Genomic DNA, 24,630 nt, shown 5'->3' on the forward strand with positions numbered 1-24,630 from the left:
TCTAATCTTTCTTTTACCATAACTTTCTGTACTACTAGACAATTTAGGTTTATTTCACGCTAAGCAGTTCTCGAATAAAAGTAATATCTGTCTTTAGAAATAACGTGAAATTTTAGAAATTAGGTCTCCAAAGATTATTGATATGAAGGACAATAATAATCTGCCCTTAACAGTAGAAGCATGTTCGCTTGATTTCTGATGTTTGTTTTTAGGAAAAGAAATTATATTATAGTAGTAATAAAACATCTTTAGAAAAACCCGACATTTTCCAGATGCAAATGATATTCCAAGGCTGGAGGGGGCAGGAATATAGATCATGCTGATCTACGTCGAAAGATGGCAGTACAGTGTCTAACACAACTGTCATATCGGTACGTAAAATACATGAAGAAGGGCAATGTGTGGTGGAGGTGGCATGGTTGAGCGCCGACTTGTGAATGGAGAGTGAGATCAGGAGATGAGATGGATGAAGGTCATCACCTGTCATTGATTGTCTCTAACAGATGTTTGATATTGCAGTGAGAGTGGAGATGGCTTTAAGAGTGAGCCGGATGCCAATGCAGGAGAGAGAGACACACACACAGCAGTGTTTATGTTTGTGCTTTTGTGTTATGCTGAAAAGAGAATTTGTGTTGAAAAAAGAAATACCCTTTTTGGGCCGTCTCCCTCTCCCTCCTTGCAGAGAGTTAAAACCTTGTTACACAATGCTAATGAGAACTAGAGACTAGACTAGAGAACTACTGAATGCCCCTTTAACTAAAACAGTCATATTTCACAAACAGCTAATAACACTCAAAATAGTTACAACCCATTAACACAGTCCAGTAAATTACTTCATTTACCATTGGAATAACAGTATTTGTTGAAAATTATCTTTGTTGTCAGGTGAATTAGGGACAACTAAACTGATGTGTACATTTCTTGCTATATAACACAACCAAGTCTTTTAGAGTCATATTCTATCTGGGTAGAAGTGCGTTTACATTCACAAAAGGTTATGCAGATAGCTGTCAAGAATCAGCTTATTCAAAAAATCTGAGAATTTAAGAATATTATGTTTACCCAAGACTTTAAATCATCAGGTTTTTCACAAAATGTGAAAAAGGTGACAAAATGTAAACATGCACACTACCCATGTGAACATTAATAAATAAACCGCCAAAACGCTGGAAAATGTGTTCAGTTTTTAAATAATTGGTTACTGCAATCTAATTACTTATTGTAAAAAATTAGTGTAATGCATACAATTTTAAATTCTTGTAATCAGATTATAGTTACTGACTTTCAAATAATTTAATTAATTTGAAGTACATTATAGGGTTATGCCTATTTCTAATATATTACTTATGTAGAATACATAAACTATGGTGCCATAACGAGTCGTTGTGAAGGAGAAATGTGAGGTGCTGAATGTATGACTTGTGTGTAACACAAACTACGTTTACATCCAAGGATTTGTGGTGAAAATTTTTTAGCGCATCAAAATATAGCTGATGAAAATGCAAATTATCGCTATAATTTCACAAGTGTCGACATATTATTTTTCCGTTAAACTCTAAGATCATAAACTCTATAACGATACTTCAAATGTCGAGAAAAATTGGTTTGGAAAAACATTTTGTTGAGAAAATTGGGATTAACGCAAAAATATAGTGTCACATGACAGAATTTACCCCAATCGTTAGCCTGTATACCGTCATGATGACGGTATACATCCTTGAAAGACAATTTATTGTAGATGACTATGGATTGATCTTAACAGCATATAATGTAGATCCAATGCTGAAAATATGACACTTCCAGTGGCACCAACACAAATATCTTGTATCATGCACATGACAAGTGCACAGAGAACAAATGAATGGCCACTGTTTGCGATTAATTTAATCGAAGTAGACATCAGTTTATTTATTAAAGTATCTTTTTTCCACACCATTCAAAATAATCGACAGCAGTCACAGAATCCACAATACAAAAAAAACATATAATTTCTGTGCACAAAGATGTTTTAAAATAAAAATAAATACTAGGAGAAAAGCATGTGTGCTTTTTTGGAACACTAACATTCTATTAAATTATTTTTTATCTTACTTTGAAAAAATGCTGCCAAAATTCCCTGTATTAAATTAAATAAATTACCAAACGAAAAAAGCATTAAATTAAAAATAGAAATGACCAAATGAAAAAATATATATTGTTAGACCTAAATATGCTTTTTTTTACACAAATTTAAATTAGCCTTTCCCTGTTCTGTAGATGAATAAAGTTTGTTCAATGCTGAGTTCACTTTCAGAAAATGAGCTTTTGAACATTTAAAAATGTTTAAATATTTTAAATCTAACTCTCTTTACCTCGGATCGCATTTTCTGAGCTTCTTCGGAAAATGTAAATTCAATTAAATTAAATTAATTTTAGATGATAATTGAGATCAGTTGGTCGTTAAAGTTGCTGGAGAAATATGTGGGACATAATGCAGTTGTGATGGCGATGCTTTAGATTGTTCAAAATAGCCAATTGAATATCAGGAATGTATCATATGTAAACCCTGATATTACACCGCATCAGTTTGTCTTTAATAGCTGTGAACAAAGCTTATACACATCGATGGATGGTCCTTACACTAAGACCAAAACTTTCCCAAAACTACTTGGTGCAGGTTGCCAGCTTGAACAGGGCAATGACGATTCACTTTTGGGTTGGAACCGAGGGCAACCTGCGATAGACACAACATCAGGACAAATATTCCAGTCCTATCAGAAGGGCAACTGCTCCCTTTTGATTGCAGTTCCTCCACTTTTATTTGTGAAATTAAAATGACAGTAAGCTGTCTAATTTCAATGAATTGTCTCAATTGTCTCAATACTCTCCTCATTTTACATGAAGCATTAGGGAGATCTGGGAGGTGAATTAGCGATGAACACACATTTCTGTATGGAAATGGCTTATGGGCAGATTTCTTTTGTGATAAACCAAAATCTATGCAACAAATTGTTTTTTTAGGCACGACGTCAGCACGCACACAATTTGTATCGATAAAAGGCTATTTAAATGGAAACAAACAGAAGACAGCAAATGTCGCAAACATTTCTTTACGCATTTTCACTTTATCAATAACAAAATAGTGCGAAAGTTGGATGGAAACTAGGCTAATGAACAAAAAGAAACAAGAATAGATATAATCTTGAATTTGTTGAGCGGAAAAGTGTTTTAGAAAGTAATTTAAAAGTAAAGTAATTAGCAATGTGATTACTTTTTCAATTAAATAATTAGTTAAGTAACCAGATTATAATTTTAGATTCACTCATTCATAGTAAATTACAGTAGTTAAAAATATCCCAGATTATCCTAATTTCCCCAAACACCCTCTCATGTTGTACACATTCCAGACACACATAAATATCTGGTAGCTCTTTGATACCACCCAACACCACACACACACACACACTGCATTTGTGGCAACAACTCCTCACACTTTACGCTGACACATTTGAATATGAAAAAGAATGTGACAGCACAATAAAAAAAAAAGATGTTATTAATAAGTCAGCATGTTACCACCATTCTGCTGAGAGTAATGGAGGGGGGCTAGTGTGTGTGAGTGTGTATGGTTAGGGTACTGTTGTGTTGGGTGAGCTGAGATCTGTGAAGACACACAAAATTTGGACAGTAAGGAGCATCGCCCTGTCAACGCGGTACACCGCACATTTGAAACGGCCCATTTAACTGCAGCACGTGCCTATCCGCTGTGCTCATTTGCATACTTCAGTGAGGCCCTGATGGATGAAGATGGATGAGAGAAAATCAACCTCGCTGAAACAACTGTTATATCAAGGTTAAACTATCCACAAAGCTCTTAACCTGTGCAGCTTTATATCCCCGCCGCCTCCACCCATATCAATTCATCAATAGCGCCTCATCGGGGAGGATTTCCGAAAGACACGCACTATGAGGTCTGGTAATAAGAAATGAAAGCAAGGTGTATGCAGATATATAGAGGCATCTTCTTACGGTGCTGTCAGGGGATACAAAGAGAAAGACAGTGGACGATGGCAACAATAGATGCCTTCTAAAGATAGGACAGGAACTTATGTAGAGAAAGATTGGGAACAGGATCTGGAAATGTTACGAGCCAGATTCGAACTTGTGATGCCCACATGAGCATCACAGCTCAATGTGTCAAAGCACACTCAAAGGCAATTTGTCTGATGAAAAGTTCCTATTTTGTGTGTGGGTGTATGAAAGGAAAAAATGTGTGCAGTATTATTCCTAGGGCTGTCAATTGAACGTGTTTATTCGATGCGATTCAATATAAACCAAAAAATATTGTGAAAGAATTTAAACGCATCATTAACACAAATTAACTTTTAATTGAATGAATCCCCCTTTGTAATTCTCTTATCAGGAATTTTGTAAAAGTTGAACTACCTTTCACTTGACAATGTCATAAAAACACAGTGCTCATGGCGTAAGGTGCTGAAAAAAACAAGACGCAGTGAAATGACCAAAGACTGTCCAACAAATGTGTAAATAGGCCAACAAATAAAAAAAATGCCCAGACAGAATGTTTGTATGCATCCTGAGTGAACAGCCCCAAAGTCTACCTCACACAGATGGACAACATTGCAAAATGGATTGCGGTGGACCGTATGCCAGTGATAAGCTCGTGCTGAATGATATGGAATACAATATATAGACTCCTAAAGTCACTTTTGGTCTATTCCAGGAGTCGGTCTGGTCACCAATCACTAGCATTGTATGAACCTACAGAGCTGCGATATTCTTCTAAAAATCTTTGTTTGTGTTCTGCAGAAGAAAGAAAGTCATACACAATTTGGATGGCTTGAGGGCGAGTAAATAATACGAATTTTCATTTTTGGGTGAATGCTCTCTTTAACTGGCATAAAATGTAACTAATATAATTAAATTATTTAATCAGTTGTCAGACCTGATTATTACAAAACGTTTTTTTTTTACTTAGTTTTGATGCTATTCTATTTAATCCTTTTCACACTGTCAGTGTGTCAAAATCCTTAGAATCGGATGTTGTGGATATGCTGGGAAAAGACAATCATGCTCTTTCTGTAGCTTTGCCATTAAAGCAACAAACGTGAAGAAAGGACATCTAAGCCTTTCATTGTAGAGCACAGAACCTCAGCCTCCACAAAGACAGTCAGTAGGGTAAAGTACACAATGTCACCAGCTGGTCTGATGACACAACCCTCCAATGAGGGCTATCTGGTCGATAAGGACTCAATGGTGGAGGTTTGGCATCAGGTCGAGGTAAACTCTACTGCACATGCCTTGACATTTCACTGTTCCTTTTTCTGGCAGAAGGCTTGAAATGCAATATATCACTAGAACAGCCTTCTTCCTCCCCAGCTCCCCAAATGCATACAAATACACACACACCTGCCATCCGTGTTTCCGCCTGTGCTCTTAGCAACGGAAGACCCAGAAAAGACCTGCTAAAAGTAGTTATGTAGGACAACGGAGCACAATGCTGATTATGCGAAAGGCAGGAAAGGAAAATGACAGTCATTAATAGGATTCCAGGAGTTAACTGTCCATAACTAACACTGCCAAAGGCGAGCTGGCAAACAGAAGGTATTAAGAGTGTGTATGTGGGTATTCAGAGAAGAGTGAACAAACATCGTACAAGCAGTTCTCAGTTTAGAAATAAACTATAATAGCAAACACGGAATTAGCCGAAAGATGTGAGACCTGTGTCCTCAAGGTCAGCCACTATTGAGTATTTGGTGTTTAGCTTACAGGAAATAATTACCACCTACAAAATTACACGAGAAGTCTTACAGTTCAGTTTTAGAATCACCCCATATTACCTTAGAATAAATTCATTCTTCATCTAGCGTATTTTAAAGGGGAAGCCCATTGAGCTATTACAAGACCTTGAATTTCTTGCAACATGAGGGGTTCTGTGTTTCCCATCGATTAAGCTTCCTTCAGTGTTCAGGGCAGAGCGTGTCATGGTCCTTCAGTGTGTGTGTGTGGTGTTGCCAGGCGGTTGGGCAAGCACTGACCCTTGCTTAAGCTCCTGCTCTTCACCCCGCTATGCTAAAAGCTACCTACGCTCTTACTGGCAACCATGTCGGGAAGTGATCCAAATCCACCTCCACATGCTACAGAGCACACTCTGCTCCTCTGCTGCCGGGCCAACATTTGGTCACATTTGAACACAAATGCACATCTTCTGCACCAATGTAAGGGGCTTTTAAGCTAAAGTGTGTTATTTCTTTATGCTGAAATACTTTATCTTTACTTAATGAGGTAAAGTAATTTATATGTTGATTCCCACGAAAAAGTGTTTGTTATAGCATCCCGATCAGCCCAACATAACAACATTGGCTAAACCAACAACATAAGTATGGGGCAGGAAAAAAGTTTTTACTACCAATTGAAGATTGAGAGAGTGTTCTGGAAACATTGCGTTTGATAAAATTTTTGTGATGAGTCATTATTTTTGTAGTTTCTGTGAAGCTAGTGGCCCCAAAATTACAAACTGGAGCTTTAAAGCGATTGTTCACCAAAAAATGAAAATTCTCTCATCATTTACTCACCCTCATCCCATCACAGATGTGTATGACTTTCTTTCTTCTGCAAAACACAAAGATTTTTGGAAGAATATCTCAGCTCTGTCGTTCCTTACAATGCAAGTGAATGGTGGCAAGACCTTTTAAGCTCCAAAAATCACATACAAACAGCATAAATTTAATCCATAAGACTCCAGTGGTTAAATCCATATCTTCATAAATGAGAAGATTGGTGTGAGTGAGAAACAATTATTACTATAAATCTCTACTTTCACTTTCACATTCTGAAAGTGAAAGTGGAGATTTATAGTAAAAAATTAATTAACTATTGACCTGTTTTTCACCCACACTTATATAGCTTCTAAATACATATATTAATCGACTACAGTCAATTTGATTATTTTTATGCTGCCTTTATGTGATTTTTTGGGGCTTGAATGTTTTGGTCACCATTCACTTGCATTGTATGGACCCACAGAGCTGAGATATTCTTCTAAAAATCTTTGTTTGTTTTCAGCAGAAAACAAAGTCATATATATCTGGGATGGCATGAGGGTGAATAAATGATGAAAAATGTATAGTTTTTGGGTGAACTATTTTTAACTTTGGCATAGCATATCCATATAAAATCTCATACATTTGTTTTAAATATCATGGAAATTGTAATGAAATGTCATTTTTACATATAAAGAAAGAGTAAATCTAAATGTCTCTTCCTTCATCTGCAAAACTGCCAATCAGATGTAGACACAGGGATGGTGGCTCAATTCATCATTTTTCTCCCTTACTCTCACGAAGAGAAAATATGTGTACTCGTGTATGTGTTCACCAAGGGGGTTACACAGGCTCATAGCCCCCTTTTGTTTCTCACGGTAGCACCAGCTTCATTAGCATATATTAGAATACTTCACGGCAAAAGAGCAACTCATAGCTATGCGTTACCTTCACGTAATGACACACGTCCTCCCGCACACTCCGACTCCATCTCCTTGCCCGCTGTAACATCTAACTCCCCACTGATTAAAGAGAGTGGAGGGAATCTTTAGCACAACCACACCATGCCAATAGCATTACATTAATCTACATCAGAAACATTCATTACATGCTAAACCACTTAGCCAACATGACTCTTCCCTAGCATACTCTGTACCTCACATCATTTGGTATATGGAATGAATATGAAATATCTTTTGAGACATTGCCTTGAGTAAAATACTAAAACATGGCTGAGGCAACACTAAAACTGTATGGTGAAATCTAGCAAAGGTAGAAGATATCTGTGTCATTTTATTACTCTTATACCTACTATCTATGAAATGAAAACACGATGTCATTTTATAAAACGGATGGTTCAGATTCTAAATTCTGATTGAATGAGCCGCATTCAAAGCAGTTGTAAAATTACTATTAAAGGAATATTCCGGGTTCAATATAAGTTAAGCTCAATCGACAGCATTTACGGCATAATGTTGATTACCACAAAAAAAATTCAGACTCATACCTCCTTTTTTTTAAAAAAAAGCAGAAATCGAGGTTAAAGTGAGGCACTTAAAATGGAAGTGAATGGGGCAAATTTTTGGAGAGTTTAAAGGCAGATATGTGCAACTTATAATTTTATTTAACTTATATTAATTCTTTATTTAAAACGTAAGTATTATTTGAGCTGTAAAGTAGTTTAAATCGTAATTTTTACAGTCATTTTAGGGTTTGTTGACATTACATCGTTATGGCAAAGACATGGTAAAATTGGCTATAACTTTATACAGAAAAGGTTCATAAGCAATTTTATCGCACTAAAATCATATTAACATGCATATTATTAACGTCTTGTAGCTATACTTTTGAAACAGAGAGTATATTAAGATTGGCTCCATTCACTTCCATTGTAAGATTTTATTTAGGAAAAGGAGGGATAAGACAAAATAAATTTTTGTGGTAATCAATATTATGCCGCAAATGCTGTCGATTGAGCTTAACTAGTATTGGAACCGGAATATTCCTTTAAATCATGGGCTGCAAGATTATGACAAAAATCATATTGAATAATCATTGCCATTGATAGTAATTGCAACTTTTTCGATTGAAATATTAGAGGGACAACTGCATGCCATATTCTTTATTTAGGCTACGCATCCAAAACAAGCTAAGAATTTAGGATAATCTGTGAATCATTGAGACCACTTGTCATTACTAAACACGGTTGATTTCATGCATTTTGATTTTCATGCACTTAACGGACATGTCTTCAGTTACAATGCTCAAAAAAACAAAACAAAAAAACATCTGTGGGTTGTTAAAAATGCACCCATTACTGTGGTACTATTGCTATAACATGACCTCTCATGGCTTATTGCTATATTTGGGGCTCTAAATCAAATGTAGAGAGTGTGCTAGTTCACAAAAATAGTCTGTGTGTGTGGGTTCCTCTACGTTTCACTGAACACGGGATCCGACAGAGAATAAATGTTGATCAGTGTTGATTCCATCCAATGAGCGTGTGTCGACTGACAGTGTTCCTAAGCTGCAGTGAAAGGTGGCCATTAATCTTGGTCTGGTTTCAGTAGCATATATTAATTTGTGTCATTTTTACTAAGTCGAGTCGTGAAGGGGTGCTCACCAGTCTGTGTTTGACTGCTCACAGCAGCAGAGAGAGATGGGGTTATGGCTGCGGGGGAAACGGAGGTGGGTGGGGGGTCTTTTATGTATTGTGCTGCTACCACTGTCACGGCTGTCTTCAAAATCAAACAGCGGATGCAGGAGAATGGCAATTCGCGGCCATTGAATTAAACTAAATGAGCTCCTGGTGTGTTGGTATGGCAACCATAGTTGGAAACGGCCCCTCCTTTTACACTTAAGGCATGTAAGGAAATTAATGAATTGAAATGTGTTTGTAACTGTGAGGATTTTGACTGGGTGGAAATGGCAGCAAGCCGTCTGAGCCCTAATGCTGTTATATGGACCACAGCCATTGACTGCACCACTAAGGGGCTGGAGTCTGACTCCACAGACACAATAACAGCATCTGCAGAGCCTTTTACTGTAATTTAGTTTTTTACATTGGGCTACAAACTGCACCATGGACTAATATCAGAGAAAAAAAGAGCTCCATCGCATCTGTAAGCAAATTTCCTCTCTAAAGCAATTTTTAATCCAATAAGTGAGTAGATGTTTTCGCTGTAATGGCTCTGAATATGATATCTGTCAGACAACTACGAACAAAGCTCAGTTTGCAGAATGGCTGGTACTGATGCAGCAGATATCCAAACTGAACAGCGCTGTGATGCTTTTATGCACTTTAGATGCAGTCATATCTTCTGCAAGGAAATATTAAATGACCATTTCTATCACTGCCCTTCACACTAAAACAAACAATCCATATTGTAAGTCAATTCATACAAATATGAGGAATGACTTATCCCTTAATATCTGAAGAGGTTGACAAAAATGTAATATGTTCACTGCTCATATGTTCCAGGAATAACATTTGGGATGCCACAAACTAGAGTCCTCACCATGAGTCATTTCATGTGTTGTGATGCCCTTCAAAACTCACAACAACACACTCAGAGGGAAGGGGAGAAATAAAAGTTTGGAGAACTAGATTAAATTAAATTAAAACTGAAGCAGGAAGACATAAGCATCATCTCACATACTAAAACACTACTGAAATAGTAGTTAACACCATTAAAACATTATTTTAATACCATTTATTCCAGCGCAAGGGCTTATGGGTATTCTACACAGCCGCAAAACTTAAAGCCAAAGTTAAAAGAACGTAAATATTGGAGTTATGATTCCAAAATGTGACATTTCAAGTCCTGTTTAATTAGGATGACTTACATTTTTTTATTAATTACAACTTTAGTATTTAGACAGTAATGTTAACTTAATTAAAACTAGTAAGAATTGTAAATAATCTTAACTCAACTATGTTTTTTTTATTATTTTAGATAACTATTAGTGTTTACAGTAGTGTCACTACTTCGTAAGTAACTCCTTAACACAATTTGCATCTATCTTAATGACACGTTGCTCAGCAGAGTCTCTGACTGAACAACTATACTTGCGGTTACATCTAAGGCAAGGCAAGAGTTCCACTGAAACCTTCGCCATGTCAATAATTATTCCATAGAATGAGGGTTCTGGTTCCTTTATTGACCGTCCACGGGAGAAAATCGCCTCCTACACAAAAAGCACTCCTCCACTATTCACTCGGGCAACCTGTTATCATACCTAATTAGAGATTCCCACCTCCGTTATACATTTCTGTAATTAGGCTCTTAAAACATGATTAACATGTCTCAATTACGCCAGTCATCATTTGCATAATTTATAAGGAGCTCTAATTGCGAGTGAGTTTAGACTTGAAGCTGCGTAATAACAGAAACACACAGGAAACATTATGCTGCTACTGAGGCATGTCCGTTCCAACGGCCCTAAGTATGATTAGCAATCACGTTCCAAAAAAAAACAGGAGGAGAGACTGCCTTCATGTAGCTGCAGCAAACACTGAAATATTTCTCAGCAATTCACCACGAGAGTCGTTAGATATCTTGCCAGCTCACAAATCATGCGCCACACAATGAACAAATGAGTTAAGGAATGAAGCCCAAACTTTATTAAGCACGCGTTGCAAACACTACAAAACAATAAAATAAAGGTAAAGGAACATTGCGAATACATATTTGAAAATTACAGCACTGCAAACGTGAATAATAAAAATGCAGTACGAGAGTAATTTATCAAAATACACCCTTACAAAACTTTCTCTGTTTACTTGCACCTCTATCCTGTAAATACAATATTAATATAAGAAAGAAAGACAGATATTTCACAGTTGAGGCTTGTTAAAGGTAATTGATCACTAAGGTTGAGACAAGGGTATAGATGCATGAGGTTTTAACACTTACTTGACATGAGATACAAGCAAGGACATTGTTGTTAGTGTGTGCACGTGTCAGGTTAGATGACAGCAGATAGAACTCCCAACATGTCCAGTAGCATCCTGCTATTAGGTTGTTCACATTACATACTTTATGTTCTCTGTTGTGACATGCTATATTCCATCTAAATCTCATCTTTTTTTTTTTTATTAAGTGTGTATAGCTTTTTTATTTTAGCATTCTGTAACATATAATATTAATTATAATAATTAACATATTATATTAATTGTAAGAGTACATTAAATATTTCACCTTTTAAAACCTAATTTGGCACTCCGCAGGACCATTTAAAATGAGCAAGTGAAGGCAAAAGTGTGTTAACCTTGTGTGACCCCGTGTACACAAGTGTGGACGTTGTATTTTGGCTTCTCTATATGCAACACATCATTTAATTTCATTTAAACAGACTGAACTCAGTTCAGAAGACTGTGCTGTCAGTAAAGGGTTAAACTTTAGACGGAAGGAGTCATGTGACAAAACAACATGGTGCCGATCACAGCAGAGTTTGTCTTTAGGGGAAACGGCAATAAAACTACATCTAGTAAGAAACCTAATTATGTTTTTACATTGAAACCTGTTTGAGTCAAAAGATTAGAGTCTATAGTTTCATCCAATATGACATTTTAGAAATTTTAGCGATTTATTGCGAAATGCCACGCTGCTAAACACAATGTACACAAATGTGTACAATAGCACTTCATTAGAAATCCTATATTTACACTGCATTTTTACATTGAGAAAAATATTGCATTCAGAGGCTTTATATAGAGTTTTAATTTTATTTTAACATGGTTGGCATTGATTGGACGATGCTGGACGCTACTTGTATCAAAATGACTGATTGGTAAAATGCGTCAGCACTGGCTATAACTTGATTGTTTGACAGTCCAAAGAGAGAACAATGAGATTTGGTGTAAAAAAAAAAAAAAGAAAACAATAATAATAATAATAATAAAAAAAGATCTGACTTTCTATAGTTTGGTATAATTTAACATTTCAAAATGTAGTCCCACTGTAAACATATGTGGACATCAGTTTTTAGGAACCTACAATATAATTTTTTTTTTTGTTGCATGTTTATTAGGTGCTACTAGTTACAAATCAAAAAGGGAAATGGAAATGCCAACGTGATTTCATGAGAACTCGTACTCTTACGTAAAGTTTGGTTCTAGCAAACGTACGTTCTCTTATGTTTGCCTTGACACCGAAACTTACAAAATTGACAGCATGTAAACGTCATCATTTTACTTATTAACACCTATAGAAACTTACACATTTTTATGTGCACTGTTTGAATTAATATTGAATAATTCATCAAATTAATCAGTTAAATACATTTAATTTATAATCAATGAGATTAGTTAAATGGCATCCCATTTATTTAATGAAGTTGACATTATAATATGACATTTTAACGGTTTGATTTAGTTCTGTGTGTTTCTGCTGCCCTATACAACATTTTAAAGGATTATATCACTTTATCGAAGACTACACTTTAAAAAGTTAAAATGAATAAAAACTCTGTAATCATTTATCATTTATTAAACATTTAATTGTATTTTTGTTTGCCATGGGACACAAAGGGCATTTTCAGAATATGCCTAAAAACTAAATAAACCACCAAAAGCACCATAAAACAATAATACAAATTAATCCATAGCTATATCCAAATCTTCAGACTGCTTTCTGTGAAGAACAGACCCAAAATGAAGCCTTTTATTCAACGATCTCAGTCTCCATCTGCCACAGCGCTGCCACACCATCGTTGTAACCATCAACCCGCGTTGGTTTCTTTTTCAAAATTAAAAAACTGCCGCCTTAAGCATTACGACCAGTGGTTTTACGGCAGTGATGTCAAATGCTCACTGGCTCTCAAGTGCCTAGTAACTGTTTGCAACATGCCATATTCTGTCATTTTCGAATGAGAAATGACAGCGCCGTTCTGGAGTGCATCAGGAGAAGATTTAAAGCGATTAATAATTTAAATTCTACTCTCCACCTCACACAAAGCTATTGTTTGCCATCAGGGAGCACATCAGATGGAGCGCATCACCCTTTGGACTACTTTTGTATTGAATTTTGCAATTTTTCGGAATAAATTATTGTGATTACATTTATCTGCCTGATATGTGTTTTAGATTGTTTAGGTTAGGTTTAGGAGTAGGTGTAGGATTAGTGGCTGTAAAATACAGTACTGTGCAAAAGTTTTAGGCACTTGTGAAATTGTTGCATAGTGAGGATGTCTTCAGAAATAATGCTATAAATATTTTTTATTTCAAATAATTTTCATTTATAAATTAGCATCATACAAAGTTCAGTATGCTTAAAAAAAAGTTAAATCAATATTCGGTGTGACCACCTTTGCCTTTAAACAGCATAAATTCTCCTAGGTACATCTGCACACAGTTTTTCTTGGTTGTTGGCAGATAGGATGTTCCAAAAATTGGCAGCAGTTCTTCAATCTATTTAGGCTGTCTCAATTGCTTCTGTTTCTTCATGTAATCCCAGACTGACACGATATTCAGTGGGGGGCTTTGTGGGTGCCATGACATCTGTTGCAGGGCTACATGTTCTTCTATTCTATTTGCAAAAGTAATGTTTGGAAGTCTAAAATTTATATTTCCTATTGACACTAAAGCTGAAGATACAAATAACAACAAATGCTTTTGTGACACATCGTATGTGCCTAAGACTTTTGCACAGTACTGTATATATAAATGAATATATTTTAACAAAAATGATTGCTACTGTATATTCATCTACATGTTACATGTTTTTATATTGTTGGAATGTGTTTAGAGGTTGCGGTAGGGTTAAGGGATCTAAAATATCTATAAAACAGTATAAATGTACAAATATTTTTATAACGATTAACATATTCAAATAGAGTTGTAATGGATTTGTCAATATTTTCAGCTTCTAAAGCTGTAAATATGTAAACAATTTTACAGTTTAGATGTTTTCAAATGTCAATATTGTACATTTTAATGTCTATGCAAATATTAAAATATAAATAGCTATGCATATTAATGAGATCAGGACACAGCACACAGCAGTCACTCTCAAATCTCAAGAGGTTAAAAATAGTGAAAAACTTACATGACCTAACATATACACTTTTGCTTATACATTCATATACATTATAACCTAAAATGTTGATGTTGATTTTTTTTTTTTAAATAATAATTTGAGGCCTCAACTTTTTCCAAAATGTATAATTTTGAAAGGCACCTTTAATGAACTGCTTATTCACTGAGCCCCCAAGCACAGGAAACATTCCACTCCGTATCACATTTAACACTGCCCAATGATTTAAATCCCTGTGGGTTCATGCCAAGTTTAAAATTTGTTCTAAAGTGAAGTTTATTTTTTAAAGCTCAGTTCATGATAGGGAAAATGTATAGTGATGTATTTCCATGTGAAACAGGCCTGATGAAGGCCCAAAGGGTAAAGCGGACCACAGGTCTTAAACCTGATACTCACAAATATCAAGTTAATGTCAACCTTTCCATACATGACTATCTACATGTGCCAGTTCACTGAATTCACACACACACACACACACACACACACATACACACAGGCAGCACATTTCCAAGAATTCACAAAATACAATAATTTAAATCCCAGAATTTACATTGGACCCAACATAGTACCAAAACTGTATATCATACAAAAGTAAACAAAAATGTCCTTAAAATCAAATGTTCTAATATTACCATGTCATTTTGTGAATAAATACAGCAGAAGTGTGATTTTCCACTCTAACACATGAAAATATTGTATTAGCATTATATAATCCATTAGTACATTACCCAAATGACTGATGAATTTGTGCCAAAACGTCATCAAGTTTGATTGGACATACATCCTTTGACAGCAATGACAAAATATATGGTTTACTACCGGTATTTGTCCTCCCTTTTAAAAGTTGATAAGCCTATTTATTTAGCTTTATTGTATTTCAACTATGCACTATTATATGGTAAGTTGCATTATTTACATTTAGCATCGTTTTCTTCCATGTCTGCAACCCTATCAGAACAAACCTGTGAACCACTGTTGGGTCACGACCCACAGTTGACAACAACTGCTTTTAATAATCCTCCCTTGTGGGTCTAAAGCAGTCTTGTTTAAAAGCCCCCACCCCGGCATCATGTCCTGTTCCGTGAGCCGCATTACAGTGCCATTCTTGTTTATACTCACACACCGGTCTGTGCCGTGTAAGCGTGGTCAGGCCCTGTGTAAAAATACACAACAAGGTCAGGAGTTCAGGCCTGCTCTGTCTGCTGCTGGCACATAGGACTGCGCCGCTTGTCAGCTGCTTGCCAGAGGAGGGCTAATCACCACAACGTCCTCTTGCACTGCTGTCAACACACCAATGGCACTAACACACCACTGACGTCGCACCACGCAACACGTGGTGCATGCCGGGCAACTCGCAGCCATGTCAATCTCGGCTAGATGGCCATAGGTTATGAAGAATTACAAAAGCCATTTCCCCCAACATGTCTGCATGTTGAAATATATTAGCACATGGAGAATTATTATTCCTGTCGAAGAAACTGTTATTTCTGAATTGGAATAATGAGTTGTGCTTAAAGCAGTTGGGTGAGGTGCCCTAGGTGACAACACAGTTTATCCAATCCTCCACAGTTTTTGTAAAGCAAGGTTATTGTGAGCTGGAAAAGTTAAAAAGTAGTGCCACTGTTTCATTGAGAAAAGCTCTCTGCTGCTCAGTGACCTCCACAGTCTGTTTTGAAAGCTGAGACACCACAGTTCCACAGCACGCTATGCCATTTCAACAAAACACACCGGCTACAGATTTAATAACCTCACTTTTCTGTAATCCACTTGGGACTCCACGGCTGCAACAATGTAAAACCATGAAAGAAGCTGACTCTTTATAAAAAAAAATAAATTAAAACAAATTAAAAAGGGCCTGATAAAAATGGAGGCTGCTCTCGTCTGGGCGCTCTGCACTCAGCACATTTGCAGTAAATGTCACATCGGAGGTTTGAGCCATTTTCTCCGTTGCGGTGGTGGATTTTTAGTGCTGTCTGTCTGTGCAGTGTGAAATTACACCCTCACATTAAAAAGAGACGAAAGTGAACTGAGGTACAGCACAGGGCTAATTCTGCAGGAGTGCATGTGGGTTTTAAATGTACATGGACCTTTAAAATCAAACCATCAATGCCCAGGTTCATTTATTTTCAGTGTTTGCTAAACCCTCTTGCCTAAAGCAGCAAAACAGTATCTGTCCAAACCCTACCACATATAAGAACTGTGTTTCAAAAGTGAAAAATGACACCCAAAGACTAAAATCTATTTACTTTCTTTCTATTTTTGGAGTTGTTTTTCTTAAGTTACAATCAATCTGCTATCAATAGCATCCTCTTTAAAAGCATCAAAAGCAGCTAACATTTCTTTTTTGTGAAAGTTGGGTGCTTCAGAACTCAATTCCCAGGCCTATGGCACTAAAATAGCCTACAGTAGTTTGCAAAGTGCTGTTTCTGAATATTTGACACTTTAAATAAAACAAATACATTGGTAACACTACAATTAGGTTCTGTTTGTTAACATTAGTACATGCATTAGTCATCATGAAAAACAATTTAAAAAATATAGCATTAATTAATCTGGGATAAAGGAATATACCAACTTTATTACAAATTAAGATCAGTTGACAGCATTTGTGGCATAATGTAGATTACCACAAAAAAGTATTTTGGCTCACCCCTCCTTTTCTTTAAAAAAAAGCAGAAATCTGGTTACAGTGAGGCACTTACAACGGAAGTGAATGGGACCAATTTTTGGAGGGTTTAAAGGCAGAAATGTGCAACTTGTAATTTTATAAAATGACTTTCTTTTTTAATGTATGTATTATTTGAGCTGTAAAGTTGTTTAAATCGTAATTTTACAGTCAGTTTTAGGGTTTTCAGTTTTGTTGCCATATCATCGTCATGGCAACAAAGTTGTAAAATTGGCTATATCTTTATACAGAAAAGGTTAGTAAGTGATTTTGTCACACTAAAATCATGTTAACATGAATATTGTTTATGTCTTGAGGCTATACTTTTGAAACAGTGAGTATTTTAACGTTTACAAATTGGTCCCATTCACTTCCATTGTAAGTGCCTCACTGTAACACAGTGCTTTTGTTTTTTAACAGAAAAGGAGGAGCAAGACAAAATACATTTTTGTGGTAATCAAGATTATGCTACTATTGCTGTAGATTGAGCTTAATTAGTATTGAACCCGGAATATTCCTATAAAGTTCCTTTAAGAAATTAGTTGTTCACTGTTAATTTGGTAACACTTTTCAATAAGGTTCCATCTGTTTACTTTAGTTAATGCATTAGGTATCATGAACTTACAATAAACAATATATATTTTTTACAGCATTTATAAATCTTTGCAAATGTTAGTTAATTAAAATACAATAGCTCATTGTTAGTTCATAGCACATTAACTAATGTTAACATATACAACTTTTGATTTTAACAATGTATTACTATATGTTGAAATGAACATTAACAAAGATGAATAAGTGCTGTAATAAATTATTGTTTATTAGTTCATGTTAACTACTGTTAATGAATACAACCTTATTGTAAAGTGTTACTAATATATTTATAGTGAAAACATATTGTCTTCCTCTCACTTTCAACAACTAGATAATTCTGTTTGAATGTAATCTTCTGAACAAAAGACTAGAAATAAGCTTATGTTAATATTTGTATACAAACACTGATCAAATGTACGCAAGTTTGATTTGGATGATCCGATGCTCCTAATGAAGTCCTGAGAGAGACAGGCAACTGCGGCACAACTGAGGAAGTGAAGATGAGCTCCCCCTCCAACAAAAACAACACCAGGGCTGCGTTCAAGTACAAACAAAAGCTCTACATGAGGTGGGGGGTAGCATCTTGCATTGTGCACTGGTGTATGAAGAGAATAATATAGACAAAACAAAGACAGTCCCACAACAAACAAACAACTAATTCACACACAGGAGAGTGACATCACAATAAGCCTTCACAACTGTAATTCGACAAAAAAGCCTGTCAGTTTCAGGTGCTAACTACACTATCTTTAAAACCTAACATTTCTAATAACGTCTTTGAAATGCCCTGAACCTAACGGGGTTCCTCTAGCCACTCAAAAGCCCTGCAGGCTCCTCGTTGCCAGGAACTGTGGGAAGAGAAGCAGGAGCAAAAAGCCAGGAAGAGGTCCAAGTCACTTTGTTCTTCATCTTGGAAACGAACTCTGAATGAACCCAGGCAGTTCAAAAGATCCAGGCATAACTCTTTTCCCTCCTTGGAGAACCTTGCTAAACAAGAGCAGGAAAAAATAAAGCCAGACACATCATAGTGCCATGAGGCCCCTCTGATCCCTGACATGGTGGCCCATCTAAGCCCTCTTCATCCGGTCCGAATTTCACTGAGGAGGGGAGTAACTTCTCCACTGTAGCGCCTTTCAGACACTGTGGCAGAGAGCCAACATAAGCTTCCAAGTAATAAAATCTCTGTAAATTACACTTTACAGAGCTAATTAGTAGGAAGATATGGTGCCATTTTACTTGGTCATTTGTTGTTGTTTCCCATTGAAAAGCTTCACTCTGGGACGAAAGCATAATCAAAACAGCATGTTCATTTCACCTTAATGGATAGGGGTTCTGGTGTTTTTTTAAATTGCATTTAATGTCTGATGTTTTCAATGATTGCCTGACGCTCATAGCTATATTTTGTGCAACCAAAACTTTCAAACGTATCCATTCATTTAAGCATCTGCATCTAGCCAGAGTGTACAGCAAAAAATTGTAAGTTGTAATGAGTTGAGTTTATAAAACTCAGATGGGCATTATCAAAACCATGAGGCAGAACGTTTTAAACATTCAGATGTTATGAAGAAAAACCAAACAGTTAAAATTGCAATACAATGAGTACAATGACATAATAAAATCATACATTCCAAACTGAAGCCACTGATATTCTCATAGGCTATAAAAGTACTAAACACAAGAGTAAAATAACTTGAAAAAGCAACATCAATAACATTCAGTGCAGCATAACCCAATCCTTGATACTCTGCGATGCACAATGCTGTATTAAGAAATGCACTGCTGCTCAGCTGTGCAAATGATAACCGTAGCACCCAAAATAATGATAGCTATCTATTTGAGGAACTGGAATGCTCTGTCTAAATCACTGGATATTTGAATTGCATGAATTTTAGTGTTATTATTATAATATCAGAAATTTTCAGAACTGACAGCACGCAGTTTTGACTCTAATTGCGAATTCTCCTATATCTAAATATCTAATAACGCACATTCTCATAAGACGCACAGTACATCACACTATTAAAAAGCTCTGTGCCAAAAAATCCAACATTCAGCTTAATGTGATAACTTGAACAAAGGAGAGTATGAGTACATACTTGCAAGTTTCCCCTTCTCCTCTCTATGTAAAACTTTAACCCACCTGTTTTTTCTTTTATTTCACATAGGACGTTGAAAAGAGCCGGCTTCATTCTGTGACAATTCAGTGCATGTTTCCTAAAAATACAAACAGAAAATAAATACCATGCCATCACTATGCGTGACCTGTCAAAGCTGTCAAAATACAGACATTAGGCTTAGAAAGAATGTCTGCTGTTGGATGCAGAAGTGTTTTTGAGTGTTTTACAGATGGCATTTAATAGACAACTGGCAAATGGCTCTAAATTGTGCAACACTCCTTGGAAGCGATGCACATGTAAAATAAACATGGAAACTATTTTACAATCTTTAATCCACATTATGCAGCATGAAATGTAATAGAAATGTGTAATTATCATCACACAGTCTTCTACTTAAGTTGAATGGGAACCTTAATTTAAAAACAGTGACTAAACTAAATTGCGACTTAATATCAAAAACAGCAAAAATGTAAAACAGATTAGCGTAACAGCATTTCAAGGCAGGGGGGGGTAGTGTATAATTTTTTTTTTTTTATTATATTTTTTTTTTTGCATTTATTCTTGAAAAAGAAGGGGTGGGGGGGATTTTAAAAACTCCTGTGTTTCCAGAATTACCGGATTTACAGGGTCAAGGGCATGTTCAACACTACAGATAGTCACATACAGTTTTTAATAGCCTATCCTACTGTCTTATTGCTTACTGTCAGTCCATGGGTTACATTACATAGAAAATAAAACATTGATGTGAAAACAAAATTAACAATATTCCTTAAAGAAGCTGAAGTAGGCTACAGTACCTGCTACATTTAATTGTATAAGAAATTAATGGACCTATATATAAATACCAATTTGTTTCTATGTATACAAACTCAGAAGCATGTTTTGCCTTAGCTAAGTGCTTGCTTGAGGTCCAATAGCTGGATCCACTTTCTGCATACAGTAAGTCTATGTGGCACTGAATCAATGCGTTTTCTCATTTGTAACCTGCGAGATCCAGAGCGATTGGAAATCGAAACGGTGCATCTGGAAGAAGACAGCTCAGATTGTGCAGAGCGACGCTTCGATGCAACATTTTTAAATTTGTATTATTATTATTATGCCAAAAAAAAAAAAAAATACAGTGTTGTATTTTTACGCGTGAATAAAAGTTTCGAAGAAGACGCGAAAGGGAAAGTTATTATTATTTTGTAAGCGAGCTTGCGCGGCGCGTAAATAAGACGTTTGGAAATATCAACCAGCTGACTTGTTAACACTGTCGATGTGTTTCATTACAGTGCTTTGTGAAGTAAATAATAATAACAATAATTAAGATGGCATGCATATATTGTGAAATGTATACCTCGCCTGTGCTTCGTCCAGACTTTGGTCGGTAATGGTCATGATTTGTTGTAATATGTCTCCAATGTCCTGTTTTCTTCCCTCGCCGTCCGCTCCTCCCGTGCCATCCTGCATATGTTGCGCCAGGCCGGGGTGTACGGTCATGCCCACCCCATGAGAAGAGTGCGTCAACCGGGGCTGATCATCCATCCTTGCCGTTGTTCACTAGACTCTGCACACTTTTTGTCTTCTTGCCTAATAGAAGGAATATCTCAGAAAATGTCTTCAGAAACCCCCTTGAACTCTCTCCGTCACTCCCCCTTTTCTTTCTTGATATCTGGAGCGCGTTTACAACATGAAGAGGGAGAGAAGGGAGAAATGGCAAAGCTCTCTCTCTCTCTCTCTCTCTCTCTCTCTCTCTCTCTCTCTCTCTCTCTCTCTCTCACACACACACACACACACACACACACAGCTGGTTTGGGTGAAATCTGATCTGGAGAGTTGCTTTAAGATCAAGCAGCTCCTGCTCTTGCCTCCAAAGCCAACAGGACCCAACTTTGTGTAAGGGCTGCTCTAATCCGGAGTAATCTGCGACACTGACGCGTAACTCCTTGTTCCCTTTGACAGCTTTACGATTGAAACAGGTTTAAGGCATGCTTTGAAGGCGTTAAATGTGGGGAGAGATGTGCTTTTGTTTCGCACAGGTCTGCTGGCAACACTGACACATAACGGGAAGCACCGCCCACCAACGCTGATACCATCGATGAGGCTCCGCCCTCTGTCTGTGATTGGAGGAGAACGCGCTGTTGCTCCCGCCTCAGTTCTTCCGCGATACGTCAATCATATTCCAGAGGACTCGGAAGGTGGGTCGCCGTAATAAGCTTTAAGATGTGGCGTTAGCGCTGGGACTGGACAGGGTGGTAACACAGTGACGGATAGTGGTTGAACATGAAAATAAATAATGGTGCTTGGCGCGAAGGCTCTTCCTCCGCTCTTCCCCTCTTGAACCAGGACGGGACCACCATTTTACCTCAGTCTGTCAATAAATTAAGTCATTTAAGATGTGCGTCACTTGGTTTTCATTTGACTGTGATCAGTTATGTGTTTGACTGGGCTTGTAAAGCGATTTCTGAAGCATTTAAAGTGCCAGTGTTACATAAATTACATTAGGTAAATATTATACAAGCCTGGCTCCACGGGGATCACCCAAATCACGAGCCTGATGTGATATTATAGCCTACTGTATGTGACCCTTCTTCTTTATGAAACCACACACACTATATATATATATGTATATATATATATATATATATATATATATATATATATATATATATATATATATATATATATATATATATATATATATATATATATAAGTTTCTAATCTAATTAGTTGTCCTTACTTTTTGATTTGTATGCTTTTCCTAAGAAAATACTTATTTGTCTATAGTAAACTGAACTTAAGAATTTAATTCCAGTTACATACATGTTAAAATAAGTATCATGGTTTTTATTGAATTGAGTAAATTGGATTATAGCATGTCTTATACAGCATAAGGTAAGTTATAACTGGTATGTTTGCTATATGTCGCTTAGGATCTTCTGTAAAGTACAATTGAGTAAAGAAGAATGCCTTAAATTTAACAGGCTCCAATTTCACCAGAGGTAACACTAATCACCCTAATTGTGACTTTACACAACTGTCAACCAGCTACAACAAAACAACAACAATAGTCATAAGAATTAAAACTGTATACATTTAAATAACAATTATAATTTTCACAAGTTCCCTTGTTTTGATCAAATAAACACAATTTCTTCAAGCACAAGTGCTTATGGGTATTCTACACAGCTGCTGTTTTGTAGTTGATCATTTTGAATTAGTAGTACTCAAAGCCAAAATTTAAAGAACGTAAATATTTGAGTTATGATTTCAAGTACTGTATAATTAGGATCACCTGATTGTTTTTATTAATGACAACTTTAGGGTTTAGAGATAAACTAAGAATAGTAAAAAAAAAATAAAGCTTAAGTTGTCAACTTTTTTTTTAAATTATATATATATTTTTTTTATTTCAAATAACTACTAGTATTTACAGAGTATATACTGCTGAAAGACACCAGGGCCATTCAAAGTATATCGTAAAATGTATCATACAGGCAGTTTGCTCATTCTTGAGGTCTATTTAACAGTATTACATTTACTGGCTATTGACATGGAGCTCAGAATGTGGCAGAAATGTCACGCTCTGGCTGCAGGTGCAGAGAAAAAGACCAATAAAGAAAGTGTTAGAGGCCGTTTCTGATGCCTGAGTACCCATCAATGGAGCAAACATTCCAGGAGTGATGTCTCATCACAGTGCTCAACATATGAGGTGTGTTACCCTCCATTATGTTCCTTATGAGAAATGACACCACTTTTTATGCCGGCCTACTTAAGAGGCAACTGCTGACATACTGATTGTACGGGTAATATCTCAACTTTTTTTATTTTATACAAAATAATCAATTTCTGAGAGCAAGGGATATGTAGAATGTAGAAATCATTCAAAGTATTATGACTAGAGATACTATATTGAGAGCTCATTTCAGTTCAATTCAGGGCTGTTTTAAAAATGCTGTTTGGATTGGAAAATGATGAATGCTTCATTAAGCATAAAGCCCCTTGTCGAGATAACAAGTGCAAAATTAAAATTTATGGAACATAAATGTGAATGTTAATTGCATTTTATTTCATTCTGTAGAGTTCAATAATAATAGTTAAATAAAGTAAAGTAAAATCTTTTAAATGAACTGACAGACCATCCAAATCTCTAACAATAGGAACACCTTGATGTTGCTGTGAATCATGACAAAAAAGTAATCTGAACTCTTGGCAAAAATAAATTTTTTACACCTAGGTAGAAGTTAAATCGATCCATCAGACTTCTCATTAGATAAAAAAAGAAGGAACTAGTTAATGATACAAGGAATTGGCCCTGCTCCTGTGATAGTATCTGAAGGTTGCTGGGTTGGAACAGATGTAGAGGCTAAGTGACCTACCTCTGTGAAACCAGACATCAATGATTGTCTGACCTATTCACATAAAGCCCACAGTCAGAACAGCCTCTACAACATCAAGTACTATAGACCTTATTTACACTAGCACCGTCTTTAAAGCTGAAGTATGTAATTTCTGCGGCACTAGTGCCACCAAACTAATATTGCAAAAATAAACAAAGCTTTCAAAGCAGCTTTCTGAATATGCCGTTGTTTAAATAATCAGATAATCCCGCCCACAACTCTTGCAATTGGTCGAGTAACATTATTGGGAGGGGTCTAAGTGGGTCTCTCAAAACAAACAAAGGAGTTTTTAT

General features: G+C 36.2%; 1 protein-coding gene across 2 annotated transcripts in view; it reads right to left on the reverse strand.

The window, feature by feature from the left end:
- LOC127649261 (pre-B-cell leukemia transcription factor 1-like) overlaps positions 1–22,224 on the reverse strand; it is an 88,945-nt gene extending 66,721 nt beyond the window's left edge. The window contains exons 1-2 of one of the 2 annotated variants that reach the window (XM_052134289.1): positions 21,294–22,224; positions 19,978–20,051 (exon numbers count right to left, since the gene is read on the reverse strand). In XM_052134289.1, coding sequence (XP_051990249.1) covers positions 19,978–20,051; positions 21,294–21,481 — 262 coding nt within the window. In that variant the 5' untranslated portion in view covers positions 21,482–22,224. The remainder of the gene's footprint in view (positions 1–19,977; positions 20,052–21,293) is intronic. The other variant, XM_052134290.1, reaches the window with a different exon arrangement.
- Positions 22,225–24,630: the final 2,406 nt, after the last annotated feature.

This window comes from Xyrauchen texanus, chromosome 9 (genome assembly GCF_025860055.1).
Source record: "Xyrauchen texanus isolate HMW12.3.18 chromosome 9, RBS_HiC_50CHRs, whole genome shotgun sequence".
Taxonomy (NCBI): Eukaryota; Metazoa; Chordata; class Actinopteri; order Cypriniformes; family Catostomidae; genus Xyrauchen; species Xyrauchen texanus.